Here is a 19360-nt window from a genome sequence, read left to right on the forward strand (position 1 = left end):
TTCCTCCTCTTAACTCCTCCACATCTTTGGCAACAACCTTTAAGTGAAGTAGCTCTGCAACCTTTACAATCTTATCTGTAACCGCTTCATATGATTTATTTAAATCATCTAGATGCATAGGATGTCCAGGAGCTTTATCTAATAGAAGCAAAATCTTGAAAGGAACGTTGTTGTCTTTACAATATTTTTCAACCTCAGGAATGAAGTAGCATTTAAACCAATCCTCTCAATGAGAGAGAGAGAGAGAGAGAGAGAGAGAGATACTGTTATCCATGCTCTCTGGTTCGATTGGAAATGCATGGGTAGGGTGGCTTTATGATGCCCTTAAATGCACAAGGATTTCCAGAATTTTACACATACATTGGTTTTTATCTGTAATCTCCCGCAGAATTAGCCTCAAGCAAGAGCGTGGCCCTATCTTTTGATGCCTTGAAACCTGGCATTGTAATTTCCTCTTTGGCACTGTATGTTCAACCTGGAATTTTTTTCCAATAAAGAACAGTCTCGCTAATGTTAAAATTTGCTGCATTGAATAGAGCCGCCTTCATGAATAATTTTTTCCAACACATCACAAAATTTCTCAGATGCTGCAGAATCGGCACTGGCGACTTCACCACATATGCTGACGTGGAAACCAGCACGATGCTTGAACCTATAAAACCACCCATTGCTTGCCACGAACTTGGGTTGGGGTTCGCCATACTTATCCTTAATATCTTTATAAATACTTGTTGCTTTTACTTGAATGGTTGTTAGAATCGGGGGCACTCGCTTCTGAATCTGATTTTCCATCCATTCCTTTGCAATAGATAAAAAACTTTGTCCTGCTTTGTACTTCTTAATCATATTCATCTTTATTTCTAAATCAATCTTGTTTCTTTTCGCTAAATCAATTTTGTTTCGCTAGATGCACAGTCACAAAGACATCCTCCTTGGCTAGATCAGGGCCTGTTTTAGAAAGTTCAAAAAACATTTCACATTTCGCACATTTCTTGAAACTGTGATGCATTGGAGAATCGTCTCCTTCATTTTTCCCCCGATTCACAGCACTCTCACTAGCTCTAGTCTGGGTCATGATTTCTGTTTAAATACAGTTTAATTAACAATGAAATTTAATAAGATTAATAAATATTTTTGATTAATTTATAATACTATACTAAGCAAACAGATTCCTAATACAGTGCTTCATATTACGTTATCTAGTTTTACGTTATACCTTACACTATCAGTTCGAGATATATACGTTATGTTATTTCCTATCGATTACAATGTAGCAGGTAGTTCAACAATATTGTCACCAACACCGGGAGTCGTAACTTCCAAAAATCACTAGTTAAATTCAAAATAAAAGGTTAACAAATGCTATTAAACCTATTTAATATCTTTGTAAAACACAATGTAGTATGTTAATTAACGAAGAATATGGTAAAACTATCAAAAATACTTATCCCTTTACAGCAGCCAAAAATCCACCAACTCTTCTCTTCCGCGACCAGAGCCATTATGAAGTAGCCGGGTGGGGAAGTGTAATATCCGTATAGTATGTTTGAATTAATATTGATCAAGATCAATGAGCAGTACCATATGGTACTGCAAGAATAGCTTAAATTTTAACAGGGCGATCAGTTAAATTCACAGGGCGGTGTGCCCATTTGATAGGTCCTGGGGAGAACACTGGTATATATCTACGGAAAATAATTTCATCAATTTCTTTGGCATCTTACTCAAGGTCATACAACAGAATCTCATTAATACAAAGTTCAAAGGACAAAAATTTTCATGTTTTGTAATAATGAGGACAGTAGTAATGAGATCTACCAAAAGTGTCAAAGTTAAATTATTTTTTTTTGGTACATATATCAAAGAATGAAACAATAACAAAAAAAGATAAAGATGAAAAAATAAATTAGATTAGATAAATGAAATAAAATAAATTAATAAAACAACAAAAATAATAATAATAATAATAAACATTTTGTTCAGTTATTCTTTGATTAGCATTAGGCTGGTTGGTTGGTTGTTGGGTTTTATTGGTGCATTAGCAACTAAGGCTATAATGTGCCAAAACCAGGTAATATATAAAAATTTAAATTTCAATGACTTAATTACTTAGGTCACCATGTCAAGATATAAAATAACGGTATAAAATGTAAAAAAAGATAAATCAATAAAGAAATAACAATAACATGTAAATTTGAAATACAAGTAAAAACTTTATTGATTTAAAATAGCTAAAAACAGCAGACACATTGTCATTGTTAGATAAAATCTGACTGAGTGTATACGGCTTAGTCAGATGATTAAAAGCGGTAAAACGGATATTGCTAAAATCTGGACAGTCTGCTAAAATGTGTCTAATTGATAAAATTGCCACAGGACTCACACATAGGAGGGTCATCAGCCCTCAAGCATTAGGCAGCAAATGATGTGAGAAAGAAAATACATGCATACAGCATCAGCCAAAAAAAAAACTTGATGCATCCCATTTCACCTATGCATTCCCTCCAACAGTTTGTCCTGTTTTTCCTTGAATTTATTTAAGCTATCAACTTCCACAACACCAAATGGAAGTTTGTTCTGGGCAATCGATCACCCACAGGCTGAAGGCAAACTTCTGAACATCTCTTCTGCAGCTGCTCTTCCTCAATTTGAATTTATGCCCCTTAAGGTGCGTAATCTTAGCAAAAAGAAGAATCTCAACAGCACTAAGCTTGCAAAATTCATTCAAAGCCTTAAACACCTCAATCAGATCACCTTGCACGTGACTAGTCTCTAAACACAAAATCTGCAGAACAGAAGCCTTTCTTCATAAAAGCACCCCTTTGTTCCCCCCACCAATTACGTTGCTCCACATCCTTCCTAAAATGAGGACTACAGACCTGTATGCAGTACTCAAGATGTGGTCTGACTATTGCTTTATACAATGGGATAATCCCTGCTGTAATCTCCAGCAGCTCCTTATCCATGCTGGAGCCTCAAGCAAGAGCATGGCTCTATCTTTTGATGCCTTGAAACCTGGCATTGTAATTTCCTCTTTAGCACTGTATGTTCGACCTGGCATTTTTTTCCAATAAAGAACAGTCTCGCTAATGTTAAAAATTTGCTGCATTGAATAGCCGCCTTCATGAATAATTTTTTCCAACACATCACAAAATTTCTCAGCTGCTGCAGAATCGGCACTGGCGACTTCAACGCATATGTTGACGTTGTAACCAGCGCGATGCTTGAACCTATTAAACCACCCGCTGCTTGCCACGAACTTGGGTTGGGGTTCGCCATACTTATCCTTAATATCTTTATAAATACTTGTTGCTTTTACTTGAATGGTTGTTAGAATCAGGGCTAGCAAAATTCCTGTATATCATTGACAAAATCCCATGGTTGTCCTTGCAGTCTCTCTGAATGCTCAGATAACTTCATATCTGACTGCACACAATTTCCCCGGTTTTTTTTTAAATTTATTTTCCACTACCCTGAGTACCACAGTTTGTACATCACTCTGCAGTTACTGCCACCCATATACTGTACTTTGCATTTATCAATGTTAAACTTAAATTTCCATTTCTTAAACCCATCTGCCTAACTTTTCTAGATCCTGTTGCAGTAGCATACTGTCATTAATCCACCCTTTGTATCATCTGTAAACTTGGACGATAAGCTTGATATGCCCTTCATCAATAGCTTTGATAAATATAGATAAATTTTGATAAATAGTAGTTTTCGAAGAGTAATGTTTTCTCTCACTCATTTATCTATTGCTGCAACTTGCCCTTCATGCCACATTGCTCCAATTTGTACAGCACTGCAACAAAAGCTTTCCTGAAATCCAAGTATAGGATCACAATTATTTTTTGCATTCAATTCCTTTGTGGCCACATCATTGTATGTATCCAATCAAACTGGTCAAACAAGATTTTCAACAAACAAACCCATGCTGCATCTGAAATATAACTTGGGACTTGTCTAGATGATCTTGCATTACTTCTTCTACCAGTGACTCCATCAATTTCCCTGGAAGAGAAGTTAAACTAACAGGTCTGTAATTACTCATGTGACCCTTTGATCCCCCAATGTAAATTGGGAACACACATTTGCACACCTGCAGTCTACGAGGACCTCCCTTGAATGCAAGGATGCTCTCATAATTATGACAAAGGGTTTGCTAACTTCCTTCGCTGCCTCTTTTAATATAACTGGATAGATCCAATCTACCCCAGGAGGGTGGGATCTATCCAGTTATAATCCAGTAATGAATTCCTCTTGTGTAAATGTAGATGCAAAATACTTGCTCAGTTTGTCAGCAACCTAAGCAGGATCTAAAACAGTCAAACCATTGATAACAAGTGGGCAATTTGATTCATCTCCTTCCTTTTTTACTTATGTAAAGAAGGAAGGGATAGTGTTTACATAAGTAAAAAAAAGTCCTTGCTGTTTTTCCTGCATCCCTTGCCAGAGATTTCTTGTAATCTGTCTCCACTACTTGGCCTTCTTTGTGACTTGATTTCAGACTAGTTTATATCTACCATAGGCTTCTGTATTGCCTGATAATTTATATGCATTCTATACATTATTCTGCTCTGTTTGATCACTTCATCTGACATCCATTTATGCTTATACCTTGAAGAGTGTTTCTTTGTTGGTATGAGAAGCTTAGTAGATTCTATGATTAATTCCTTGAACACTTCCCATTTAGAATTTGCTGATGGCAAAATCACCAGTTGGTTCCATGCTGTAGAACTTAAAAACTGCCTGAAATCACTGTAGTCACCTTTACAAAAGCAAAAACTCCTCCCTTTACCCTTGATATTAGTTACATCTTTTTAGGTAAATCCCAAATCAATATACTGTGATCACTGCCACCTAATCATTCTTTTATCTGCAGATTCTTAATGCATGAATAATCACTGCTGATAATAATATCAAGAGTATTACCCCCCCCTTGTTACCTCCCGAACATGCTGCTATAAGTCATCTAATAATGCTGCTAATAAATCCACAATAGTCATGCTAATCTGTGAGTGGCCAACCCAAAAGTTTAGTCAATACTGTAAGAGAAAGTAAGAGAAAAGAAGCAACATAATTGAAATAAAAGTATAATATATATGTAATTAGTAACACAAACTAGTAAAAGAACAATTATAACCTTAATATAAAAGGAGATATGCAAATCAACTTTTTTATAAATTAATCCCACCTAAAGAAGAATTCCAATTTCCTTTGCACAGATTTTGTCTTATATGCATTCTGAAATACAGCAGAGACACACATTATTAAATGCAATAGTTGTTTCGTTATTAACATTATAGTATTACGTTCAATACTATAATGTTTCATCACTGGTAATATAATAAAAACTTCTTTGTTTTGCTTGGTGCTCAGCAACTCTTCCAGTATTGGCATTGCTGAGGTAGCAACTTCCACTTTAACAAACTTCTCAAATTTGCTCCCAAAATCCATATGATCCTTCAAATTCCCCCATTCCTCGACTTTGCTATTGCAGTCATCTGATGGACCATGTTTCTGTTCTATCCAAAGCCACACTTTCTGAAGTAGTTGATTATTATGCTTGATGCAATACTGTCCCAAGCAATAACAGGATTATGGATAGCATAATCTCTCCTTCTATGCTGTAGATCAAACTTTATCAGGCAGGCTCTATATGCTTTCTTTAAGTTGTAAATAATGCTTTGATCCAGTGGCTGCATAAAACTGGTGGTATTGGGAAGCAAAAACAATAACCATATATTTGTCAACTTAAGAGTCCCAGTAAAATGTGCTGTGCAACAATCCAGAATCATCACACCCTCATAAAGTGTAAGCCTTCTATTATAAGGTTAAAAATAATTGGTATCAATAGAGATCATTTATTTATTTAGTTCTTTACCTTTTCTGCAAAACAGGAAACCAAGATAAATCTTGAGCTTGATGTATTTATTGTGTACATCATATACAGTTTCCCCCTCGATTTTGCGCACCTCAATTTCCCAGATTTAGGATTTTCCTAACAAAATTCTGGATAATTGAAATTTTACTAAACCACCATGTTCTGGACACTAACTGTAATTCACAGGATGTTAGCCAGTTGGCATGCACAGCAGCAGTATTGTTTTTGTTGCAACTGGCCGTGAGCATGAGAACAGTGCACTCTGTATCAACATTTATCCCTTGTTAGTATTATTTCAAATCATTTTTATGACCAGCAATGGCTTCAAAATAAACAAGTGTTAAAAGAAAGAATGTACATTTGAGTGTTGGTGAAAAGCTTGAGAGTGGTGCCTCAGTGGCCTGTGTTTATGAGCAGTATTGAGTTAAAAGGCAAACTGTTTCTGATATTCACAAGGCCAAAAGAAAGTTCCAAAGCTTTGCATTAAAGTGTAATATTGAAGGTATGGTGACAGAAAGCACATGAAAGTAAGCAAAGATAAAGATCTTATAGCAAAAGAGAAAAGCATAACCAGATAAGGAAAACTGTATTTAAAAAACCAAAAAAGAATCTATTTACTTCAAAGACGCTACAGAGTTCACTTTGAATCACTTGGTCACACCAATAATCACTTGGTACATAGGGCCATTAAAGGTATGTGTTGAAATATAAGTTTAATTTCCATGCAGTCTTTAGCTATTACTTGGACAAAATACGATGTGTGGTCCAAAAATTTGGGGACCCAATTAATGCCTAGGAAATGAAGAAGCTTACCAGTCATTTGGATGGATCTCCTTTGAAGTAGAAGATCCATCTGAATCTTTGATACTGTATATATCAATTCCAATGTTTGATACTGTATACACAAATTCCAATGTTTGATACTGTATACACAAATTTCAATGCTTGATACTGTTTATGCTAATTCTGATGCTGCACACACACCAATTCCCATCATGAATGCTTCTGAAAGCACTTGTGATAGGGTTCTTTTGGAACTGCTAACAGTTCCTGTGCCACAATCTGAATAATTTACTTAGTCACTGCAAATTTGTGACCATTCAATTTTAAGATTGGGAAACAAAAAACAATCACAGTTCATGGTAGCTACAACGTCAAGTGCACTCTGAAAAACATCTTTCTGAAGGATGAGTTGTTAAATTAACAAAAAAATAAAAAGTTTTTCTAAGTTGTTTACATGCACTCCCTTGTTCTCCACGGGAATAATGTCAGTTGCAATTGTTACCCCAGTTCAAAGAGTCTTTTGCTATCGTATACAGCAAACTATTTTTTGTGCCATTTTATCTGAGCTGATGTCTTTTTCGAAACTTGTGTCTTTAAATGAATTTAAAATTTGTTTATATTAAATCTTATCTAGCAGTGTTATGGCGACAAAACATAGACGGACAGAATTAAGCCTGGAAATTAAACTAAAAATTATACAAGAGGCTGATACGATGGAAAGAAGCAAAATGGACATTGCAAAGGAATACAACATCCCTTTACCTACTTTATCTACAATACTGAAAAACCGAAAAAGACTTGAAGGGTATGACACTGGAGCAGCAATGAAAAACAGGAAATGAATTCATGGTGCAAAACACGAGGAGCTTGAAACAAAACTTTTCGAGTGGTACCAACAAATGCATGCATCTAATTTGCCAATATCAAGTCCGATTTTGCAAGAAAAGGCAAATTTTCTAGCTCAGCTAACATGGGATTAGCGACTTCAAATGCAGCAGTGGCTAGCTGCAAAGATTTAAAGACGGGAATAACTTGGTTTTGTAAAATGTCTGCGGTGAGTCTGGATTATTCGACAAAGAAAAGGCTACAGACTGGTTCTGTTCTGTATGGTCCATCCTTGAAAAATATGAGGCAAAGGATATTTTTAATCTTGACAAGAAAGGTTTATTTTATAATTTGCTACCAAACAAAACATTTGCTGTTCAAGGAGAGTTTTGTCATGGTGGAAAATTAAGTAAACAAAGACTCATCGTTCTGTTATGCTGCAATTCAGATGGCAGTAAAAAACTACACCCATCTGTGATTGGTAAGCTTTCCAAGCCAAAGCAGTTAACCAACTTCCCTGTGATTATGAAGCCAATAAAAGTGCTTGGCTTATTGTCAAAATTTTTCAGTCTTTGTTATCAAAATTGGACAGAAAGCTGGCTTCAGAAAAAAGGAAAGTTTTGATAATTTTAGATCGTTGTACAGCACATTCTGCCGAGACACTTAAGTTGACAAATATACAGCTGTTGTTTTTACCCCACAATAACACCGTTTGATGCAACCACTAGATCAAGGCATTATTTAATACTTCAAGAGAGCATACAGAGCCCGCCTGATAAGGTACTTGATCTGCAACATAGGAGTGAACAATTTGTGGCCAAATTGGAATGTCTTGGATGCTATCCGTAATTTTGTTATTGCTTGGGAAAGTATTACATCAAGTGTAATAATCAACTGCCTCAGAAACAGTGGCAATGGAGAGAACATCATCGATAAACATGGTCCAGTAAACGAATGTGATAGCAACAGTGAGGAATGAAGGAGCATATGGATTTTGTTGGCGAATTTGAAAAGTTTGTGAAGAGGGATGATGAAGTTGCTACCACTACAATGCCAACACCAGAAGAGCTGCTTGGTACCAAACAAAGCGATAATGTTTTTGTTACCAGTGACAGCAAAAGTGAAGCAACGCACACACTGCCATCTAAAAAAGATGCCCAAAATGCATTAAACATAATAGAGAATGTGTTGTTTAGAAAATACCTGCAGTAACATTGATAAAGAAACAACTATTACATTTCATAATGTCTGTGCTGTAGTTAAAAATGCATATAGGACAAAAACTGTGCAAGCAACACTGGATTCTTTCTTTAAATTAAATTAATTTATTAAAAAGTTAATGGTTTGTAGGTCTCCTTTTATATTAAGATTGTAATCAATTCTTTTTACTGTGATACCATACTGTACACAGCTGCAAAAGATATGTGACAAATATGTAATAATCTTGAAGTGGCTGATTGTCATTTTAATTATTTTTGTAATTTATTTATTTATCATTTCTGTTAATATTGCTTTTCTCTTAGTTTATCTTACAAATAAAATAAAATCTTTAAAAAATATGTCATTCCTATTACTGTATTGTTAGAGAAGGCTTTTGTTTTTATTTTATTTTATTAAAATATTTTTGAATTATTATTATTCTTAGATATACAGTATGTACCAAAAAAAAAGGGTAAAATTTTGACACTTTTGGAGGACCTCGTTACTACAAGCCTCATTATTACAAAAACATGAAAATTTAGGTCCCTTGAACTTTGTATTAATGAGATTCCACTGTATATAACAACTTCAATTGATAATGGTATTGAACTGTATGATCAAGGTTCAAATTTTGAAACTATCAAAGATTCAATCAACTACTGGGTTAAGGAAGAAAGTCACTTTCTATGGACACACATCAGTTTATTATAGTTACCAGAAAGATTTCTTAGTTTTTACAAGAGGGAATCTATCTTTCTGGAATGTCACTGATGGTTTTATGATGGTCTATGTCACATGCTTTTGATCAACTTCTCAAAACAGAAGTTTACATTTATATTTCCATATCATCGAAATGGCTTATCCATCAGTCCCCCTAAATATGTTACCCATATGATATAAAGAAAGAATGAAAATTTAAAAGTATGAAAGTAGAAAATTTGTTAAATTTTTCTTAAATGAATAAATTGCAAAAGATATGTGACAAATATGTAATAATCTTGAAGTGATTGATTGTCAATTTAATTATTTTTGTAATTTATTTATTTATTATTTAGTGTTTAGTTATTATTTAAACTTACTTAGTGTAACCAAGTGTGTATGTTTTCATAGTCTGAAAGAGAAAAATAATTTCGCTGTTTATTCGCAGCAACTACATCCCATTTCATTATTTTAAAACAAAATTTAACAACTAAAATCTGCAAAAAATATGCAACCCACAAAAAAAAAAAAAAAAAAAAAATTCTGCCTTCTATAAAAATGAAAGGAAATCATCAGAGTTTTTAAATTTAGGTTGCTGAAGTTGGTATCCAGTTACTTACCTTTTGGGAGATGTTCTACTGCATTACATTTTTCCCATATGTTTCCAACAGACTGGAGTTGATTAGAACTGAAACAGTTAGCAAAATTTTTTTATAAATATCAAGAATCAGATGACCTTATAAACATCTTTCTGTGCAGTTGCTGACGTCTTTTGAGAGACATTAGAAACTGCAAATAAAAAAGTACTAATGAATAAAATAATCACTCAATAACATTCATACTCATATTAGCATTAGCATTAGCATTAGCATTAGTAGAGGCATTTGATGCAAGAAAGCAAGCTTATGCAGCATCAGCCAAAAAAAAAAAAAAAAAAAAAAAAAAGTAACATAAATAAATAAAAATAACCACTTCCACTTCACCCCTCTGTTCGTTCGAAATACCTGTCCAGCTGAGCCTTAAACTTATTTAGGCTATCAACTTCCACGACAAGGGATGGAAGTCTGTTCCACCCACCAACCACCCGCTGGCTAAAGGCAAATTTCCGCACATCTATCCTACATCTGTCTTTCCTCAATTTGAATTTATGCCCTCTCAGGTGATTTTTCTGAGCTAGAGGAAGAATCCCATCAGCATTGAGCATGCTCAAACCATTCAAGGCTTTGTACACCTCTATCAGATCACCCCGCTGGTGCCTAGTTTCCAGACACTGTAATTTGCAAAACTTAAGCCTTTCTTCGTAAGAGAACCCCTTTGTCCCATTCACCAATCTAGTTGCCCTTCTCTGTACTCGTTCCAGCAGCTCTACATCCTTCCTGAAATGAGGCCTCCAGGCCTGTATACAGTACTCTAGGTGTGGCCTGACCATTGCCTTATACAAGGGAATAATCACCTCCTTATCCCTGCTAGAAAAATTTCTATATATCATTGACAATACACCATGAGCTACTCTTGCAGCTCGTCTGCACTGCTCAGAGAACTTCATATCTGCCTGCACCACCACCCCCAGGTCCCTTTCATTCTCTACCACTGTCAGTGTAGTACCACAGAGTTGATACGTTGCTCTGGGGTTGCTGTTTCCCATATGTAGTACTTTACATTTGTCAATGTTAAACTTCATTTGCCACCTCGAAGCCCATCTGCTCAACCTTTCCAAATCCTGTTGCAGCAGCATAGTGTCAGTAGTGTCCTTGACAACCCTGCCAACCTTTGTATCGTCTGCAAACTTGGACATTAAGCCTGATATACCATCATCAATATCATTTATAAATACAGAAAACAATAAAGGCCCCAATACTGAACCCTGAGGGACTCCACTAATAACATTAGTCCACGATGAGCAGTGTCCATTGATTACCACTCTCTGTCTTCTCCCCCTCAACCACCCCTTTATCCATAGCAGCAACTTGCCTCCAATGCCACACTGCTCCAATTTGTGCAGCAGTCTTCCATGTGCAACAGTATCAAAAGCCTTTCTAAGATCCAAGTATATAATATCAAAGTTATTCCCTGCATCCAGTTCTTTTGTGACTGCATCATAGTATCCAATCAAATTGGTCAGGCAAGACTTCCCCTTAACAAAACCATGCTGTGTCCTAGCTATAACTGAAGTCTTGTCTAGATGATCCTGCAGTGCTTCTTTCACCAGTGCCTCCATTAATTTTCCGGGAACAGAAGTTAAACTCACAGGTCTATAATTACTTGTGTCAGCCTTTGATCCCCCTTTGTGAATTGGGGTCACATTTGCACATCTCCAGTCAATGGGTACCTCCCCTGAGTCCAAGGAAGCTCTCATAATTATGGCTAAGGGTTTGCTTACCTCCTTTGCTGCCTCCTTTAATATAACTGGATAGATCCCATCCACCCCAGGTGCCTTTCTTGTGTTTATCTTCAACAATTTCTCCTCCACTTTGCTCTCAGTTATTACAAGATTCTCTAGCTTACTGCTAGAGTTGAATACACCTCTGGCATTCCCCTCGCTGAATAACTCCTCATGTGTGAATGTCGATGCAAAATATTCATTTAGTTTGTTAGCTACCCGAGCAGGGTCATCAACAGTTGACCCATCGATCTCAAGTGGACCAATCTGATTCATCCCCTTCCTTCTAGAGTTTACATAAGTAAAGAACTCTTTGCTGTTTTTCTTCGCATCCCTTGCCAAGGATCTCTCGTAATCTGCCTTCGCCTGCCTAACCTCCTTTGTAACTTGGTTACAGATCAACTTGTATCTATCATAGGCATCCGTGTCACGTGTTAATTTGTATGTATCCCATGCATTTTTCTTCTCTGCCATATGCCTCATTAGTTCATCTGACAACCATTTAGGCCTAAACCTTGAACAATATTTCTTAGTTGGTATGTAAAGCCTAGTAGCTTCCACGATAAGTTCTTTGAATGCTTCCCATTTTGAATTTGCTGTTGGCAATATCATCAGTTGATCCCACTGTATAGAATTTAAATACTGTCTCAGTCCATTGTAGTCGCCTTTACGAAAGCAATACCCCTTCCCTTTACCCCTAATGGTAGTTACCTCTTTGAGTAACTCCCACTTCAGCACACTGTGATCACTGCCACCAAGTGGTTCATTTATCTGCAGATTCTGAATGCATGAAGAATCACTACTGATAATCAAATCAAGAGTATTACTCCCTCTAGTTGCCTCCCGAACATGCTGATGTAGAAAACAATCATCCAATAAATCCACAAAAGCCTTGCTACTGTGTGAGTGACCAGCCCCCAAATTCCAGTCAATATCTGGGAAATTAAAATCCCCCATTATAAGACTCTCTGATTTACTGGCCCACTCTATTTCTCCGAACAGTTTCTTATTATACTCATCAGAGTCATTAGGCCTATAGCACACTCCTACTCTCAATTTTGATCTCCCAATGCTTATGTCACACCAAACTGACTCGACACTGCACTGTCCAGCGATGTCGACTGGCTTCACTTCCTTGGATTTTATGTGTTTCTTAATTAATAGCATAACCCCTCCTCCCTTCCTATCCTGTCTATCCTTTCTGTACACATTGTACTCCCCAAATTCCAGTTCTGCATTTCTTATATCTGTGTGACACCACGTCTCTGAAATCCCCACAATATCTGCCTTTGATGTTTTGAGCAATACCTCAAATTCATCAAATTTATTTACTAAACTCCTAGCATTGGTGTACACACAAGTATACATGCACCTGTTCTTTTTCTTAGCTACCCTAACACAACCCATGTGTTTACTTGTACCCCAATGATTCCCAGCAGTCTCTGAAATATCCTGCATCTTATTTTCCAGGCTGCGGCTCATTCCAATAGAAGCAGTGCAAGAATCACTTTCACCTCTGCCAGTGGCTACTGTTAATCTATTAGTCCTTGTATCCCCCCAATCTAGCAGTTTTCCGACCCACCTAACATTGCCTCGATAGCATCAGCAAACATTCTTGCACCCTTTCTATTTAAGTGTATCCCATCCCTGTAGAAGCAGTCTCTCCTGTTAACAAGTACAGACCAGGCTGAAAAAAATTCTACCCCTTGAGCCCTGCACAATCTTTCCAGGGCCGAATTGATTGACAGGGCTCTCATCATATACTCCCTCCTATCGTGTCTGGGCAGAATTGCAGACACTTTCAATTTCAACCCTAATTCACGGCTTTTTTTCATCAGTGACCTGTACTTGTCAAGTAATTCCGCCGGTCTCCTACTCTTAATGTCATTAGTGCCAACGTGTACAACTATATCACCTTTTGTGCCCTTAAAAGATGATATCCGCTCTACAACGTCATCAACCTTTGCCCCTGGCAGACATACCCTGGTCCTATTCCACCTATCCTTTTTACAAAGCATGTTTCCCGTTTCCCTGACAATAGAGTCACCAACAACTACTAGTTCCTTTGGGACCAGCGCATTCTGCCTTGGGGGTTGCCGCTGTGTTCCGCGATGACCAAGTGCAAGCTCTGGCATTGGTGTGGGCAGCTGAGAGCTTGATGGGCCCCTCACTTGTAATCCTTCGAGGGCATCCACCCTATCCTTCAAGCTCTCATATAGGCCCATAACAACGCTGAGTTGTCGCCTTATCTCCTTACACTCCTTGCATCGCACACACACAAAGACATCCCCCATGGCAGTATCATGTCCCATACTTGACTGCTCCGCAAACATCAAGCAAATAGTGCATCTTACAAGGCTGTGATTCAGAGGACAACTGCCCCCCTCAGTTTCCCCTGGGCCACAGCATTCCCATTAGCTTGAGCCCTTTGCTTTGCTGCTCTGGTTTGAGTCATGATTTAGATTTACTTTCAATAAAATTTCAATTTCTGTACAAAATTAAATCCTAAACTTGTATCCAAACACAGTTATAACGCTATATTTATGTTTCAGTAACGAGTGTTATCTACGGAATATTTACGTTTCAGTAACGAGTGTTATCTACGAAATATTTACGTTTCAGTAACGAGTGTTATCTGCGAAATCCCTTTATATAACTTTCGTATCAAGTTATGTATTAATTATTTGTTTTTACTAATTATTTATGTTACGTAACCTAAGTGGTTATATGTATAATTAATTATGTTAAATAAAATTAATTATATTACGTTTGTAATCTAAGTCGTTATATGTATTTATTTAAACGTACAATTTAACTGCTAACGAAGTTCAACTAACGCTATCTAGTACGGTATATCGTATCACAAAGGCGGGAAAATTACGAACGGTTAGCGGAGTTGAAACAGGTGGAAACCTTTACCGATACTTTTATGCAATTACAAGGCCGAGTAAAGAATAAATACACCAAATTAATCAGAAAATCACAAAATAATGTTATACTACTAAATTTAAATCAAAAGTTTTAGAAAAACAATAATTTCAAATCAATAATTAACAAAAATCCACTTAGCGGCTTTGAAAACGACCGTCTCTAGTAGCCTCGTCAGCAACCACTCTAGTAGCCTCGTCTCTAGTAGACCGTCTCTAGTAGCCTCGTCAGCGACCGTATTGATTTGATTTTCCTCCAGTGAGGTGGCCAAATAACAGTAGGCCTGCCCATTTCGTAGGAGACCGGCAGAATTACTTAACAAGTACAGGTCACTGTTGAAAAAAAGCCGTGAATTAGGGTTGAATTTGAAAGTGTCTGCAATTCTGCCCAGACACGATAGGAGGGAGTATATGATGAGAGCCCTGTCGATCAATTTGGCCCTGGAAAGATTGTGCAAGGCTCAAGGGGTAGAATTTTTTTCAGCCTGGTCTGTACTTGTTAACAGGAGAGACTGCTTCTACAGGGATGGGATACACTTAAACAGAAAGGATGCAAGAATATTTACTGATGCTATCGAGGCAGTGTTAGGTGAGTCAGAAACTGCTAGCTTGGGGAGATACAAAGACTAATAGATTAACAGTAGCCACTGGCAGAGGTGAAAGTGATTCTTGCACTGCTTCTATTGGGATGAGCAGCAGCATGGAAAACAAGATGCAGAATATTTCAGAGACTGCTGGGAGTCATTGCAGTAAAAGTAAACACATGAGTTGTGTTAGGGTAGCTAAGAATAGGAATAGGTACATGTATACTTGCGTGTACATCAATCCTAGGAGTTTGGTAAATAAATTTGATGAATGAGGTATTGCTCAAAACATAAAAGGCAGATATTGTTGGGATATCAGAGACAGGGTGTCATGCTGATATAGGGAAGGCAGAACTGGAATTTGGGGAGTACAATGTGTACACAAAGGATAGACAGGATAGGAAGGGAGGAGGGGTTAGGCTATTAGTTAAGAAACACATAAAATCCAAGGAAGTGAAGCCAGTCGACATCGCTGGACAGTGCAGTGTCGAGTCAGTTTTGTGTGACATAAGCACTGGGAGATCAAAATTGAGAGTAGGAGTGTGCTATAGGCCTAATGACTCTGATGAGCATAATAATAAACTGTACAGGGAAATAGAGTGGGCCAGTAAATCAGAGAGTCTTATAATGGGGGATTTTAATTTCCCAGATATTGACTGGAATTTGTGGGTTGGTCACTCACACACTAGCAAGGCTTTTGTGGATTTATTGGATGATTGTTTTCTACATGAGCATGTTCGGGAGGCAACTAGAGGAAGTAATACTCTTGATCTGATTATCAGTAGTGATTCTTCATGCATTAAGAATCTGCAGATAAAGGAACCACTAGGTGGCAGTGATCACAGTGTGCTGAAGTGGGATTTACTCAAAAAGGTAACTACCATCAGGGGTAAAGGGAAGGGAAGGGTTTTTGCTTTCGTAAAGGTGACTACAATGGTCTGAGACAGTATTAAATTCTATACAGGGGGACCAACTGATGAAAATGGGAAGCATTCAAAAAACTTAACTTGGAAGCTACTAGGCTTTACATACCAAATAAGAAATATTGTTCAAGGTTTAGGCCTAAATGGATGTCAGATAAACTAATGAGACATATGGCAGAGAAGAAAAATGCATGGGATATATATAAATTAATGGGTGACATGGAAGCCTATGACAGATATAAGCTGGTCTGTAACTAAGTCACAAAGAAGATTAGGAAGGCAAAGGCAGATTATGAGAAATCCTTGGCAAAGGATGCAAATAAAAACAGAAAAGAGTTCTTTACCTATGTATACTCTAGAAGGAAAGGGATGAATCAGATTGGTCCACTGGATATTGACGGTTCAACAGTTGAGGATCCTGCTGAGGTGGCTAACAAACTAAATGAGTATTTTGCATCTACATCCAAACATGAGGAGTTAATCAGGAAGGGGAATGCCAGAGGTGAAGTAAACTCTGGCATTGAGCTAGATGATCTTGTAATAACTCAGAGGAAAGTGGAGGAGAAATTGTTGCGGATAAACATAAAAAAGGCACCTGGGGTGGATGGGATCTATCCAGTTATATTAAAGGAGGCAGCAAAGGAAGTAAGCAAACCCATAGCCATAATTATGAGAGCTTATTTGGACTCAGGGGAGGTACCCACAGACTGGAGATGTGCAAATGTCACCCCGATTCACAAAGGAGGATCAAAGGCTGACACAAGTAATTATAGACCTGTGAGTTTAACTTCTGTTCCAGGAAAATTAATGGAGGCATTGGTTAAAGAAGCACTGCAGGATCATCTAGACAAGACTTCTGTTATAGCTCGGACACAGCATGGTTTTGTTTAGGGAAAGTCTTGCCTGACTAATTTGATTGGATACTATGATGCAGTCACAAAAGAACTGGATGCAGGGTATAACTTTGATATTATATATTTGGATCTTAGAAAGGCTTCTGATACTGTTGCACATTAGCATTAGTAGAGGCATATGATGCAAGAAAGCAAGCTTATGCAGCATCAGCCAGGGGGGAAAAAAAAAAAAACTTCAACTTCACCCCTCTGTTTGTTCGAAATACCTATCCAGCTGAGCCTTAAATTTTTTAGGCTATCAACTTCCACAACAAGGGATGGAAACCTGTTCCACCAACCAACTACCAGCTCGCTAAAGGCAAATTTCCGGACATCTGTCTTTCCTCAATTTCAATTTAAGACCGCTCAGGTGACTATTCTGAGCAAGAGGCAGAATCACATCAGCATTGAGTATGCTCAAACCATTCAAGGCTTTATACACCTCTATCAGAAAACCTCGATGGTGCCTAGTCTCCAGACACTATAATTTGCAAAACTTAAGCCTTTCTTCGTAAGAGCAACCCTTTGTTCCATTCACTAACTTTGTTGCCCTTCTCTGTACTCGTTCCAGCAGCTCTACATCCTTCTTGAAATTAGGCCTCCAGACTTGTATACACAGTACTCAAGGTGTGGCCTGACCATTGCCTTATACAAGGGAATAATCACCTCCTTATCGATGCTAGAAAAATTCCTGTATATCATTGATAAGACACCATGAACTACTATTGCAGCCTGTCTGCACTGCACAGAGAACTTCATATCTGCTAGCACAATTATCCCCAATTCCTTTTCATTCTCTGCCACTGTCAGTGTAGTACCCCAGAATTGATACGTTGCTCTAGGGTCGCTGTTTCCCATATGTAGTACTTTACATTTGTCAATGTTAAACTTCATTTGCCAACTCTCAGCCCATCTGCTCAACCTTTCCAGATCCTGTTGCAGCAGCAGCATAGCATCAGTAGTGTCCTTAACAACCCTGCCAACTTTTGTATCGTCTACAAACTTGGACATTAAGCTTGATATACCATCATCAATATTATTTATAAATACAGAAAACAATAATGGACCCAAAACTGAACCCCAAGGGACTACACTGATAACATGATAACATTAGTCCACGATGAGCAGTGGTCATTGATTACCACTCTCTGTCTTCTCCCCCTCAACCACCCCTTTATCCATAGCAGCAATTTCCCTCCAATGCCACACTGCTCCAATTTGTGCAGCAGTCTTCCATGTGCAACAGTATCAAAAGCCTTTCTAAGATCAAAGTATATAATATCAAAGTTATTCCCTGCATCCAGTTCTTTTGTGACTGCATCATAGTATCCAATCATATTGGTCAGGTAAGACTTCCCCTCAACAAAACCATGCTGTGTCCGAGCTATAACTGAAGTCTTGTCTAGATGATCCTCCAGTGCTTCTTTAACCAATGCCTCCATTAATTTTCCTGGAACAGAAGTTACTCTCACAGGTCTAGTGAGAGTAACTTCTAGACTACGAGAAATTACGAGAGACCTAATTATAGAGACCTGAAGATGTGCAATTGGGGTCAGATTTGCACATCTCCAGTCTATGGGTACCTCCCCTGAGTTCAAGGAAGCTCTCATAATTATGGCTAAGGGTTTGCTTACTTCCTTTGCTGCCTCCTTTAATATAACTGGATAGATCCCATCCACCCCAGGTGCCTTTCTTGTGTTTATCTTCAACAATTTCTCCTCCACTTTACTCTCAGTTATTACAAGATTATCTAGCTTACTGCCAGAGTCGATTACACTCTGGCATTCCCCTTGCTGAATAACCCCTCGTGTGTGAACGTCGATTCAAAATGTTCATTTAGTTTGTTAGCTACCTGAGCAGGATCATCAACAGTTGAACCATTGATATCAAGTGGACCAATCTGATTCATCCCCTTCCTTCTAGAGTTTACATAAATAAAGAACTCTTTGCTGTTTTTTTTTTGCATCCCTTGCCAAAGATTTCTCGTAATCTGCCTTCGCCTGCCTAACCTCCTTTGTAGCTTGGTTACAGATCAACTTATATCTATCATAGGCTTCTGTGTCGCATGTTAATTTATACGTATCCCAAGCATTTTTCTTCTCTGCCATATGTCTCACTAGTTCACCTGACATCCATTTAGGCTTAAACCTTGAACAATATTTCTTAGTTGCTATGTAAAGCACCCAAGCTTCCGAGATAAGGTCTTTGAATGCTTCCTATTGTGAATTTGCTGTTGTTAACATCATCAGTTGGTCCCAGTGT

General features: G+C 37.7%; 1 protein-coding gene across 3 annotated transcripts in view; it reads right to left on the minus strand.

Annotated features, from left to right (window-relative positions):
* The window catches only part of LOC150079050 (cyclin-D1-binding protein 1 homolog), a 287955-nt gene that overhangs the window by 187028 nt on the left and 81567 nt on the right, over positions 1 to 19360 (minus strand). For all 3 annotated transcript variants that reach the window (XM_090382489.1, XM_090382488.1, XM_090382490.1), the window contains one exon: positions 10012 to 10079. In XM_090382489.1, the coding sequence (XP_090238615.1) occupies positions 10012 to 10079 (68 nt within the window). The remainder of the gene's footprint in view (positions 1 to 10011; positions 10080 to 19360) is intronic.

The sequence above is a fragment of the Mastigoproctus giganteus genome, chromosome 10 (genome assembly GCF_048544385.1).
Source record: "Mastigoproctus giganteus isolate SK-2022 chromosome 10, ASM4854438v1, whole genome shotgun sequence".
Classification (NCBI taxonomy): Eukaryota; Metazoa; Arthropoda; class Arachnida; order Uropygi; family Thelyphonidae; genus Mastigoproctus; species Mastigoproctus giganteus.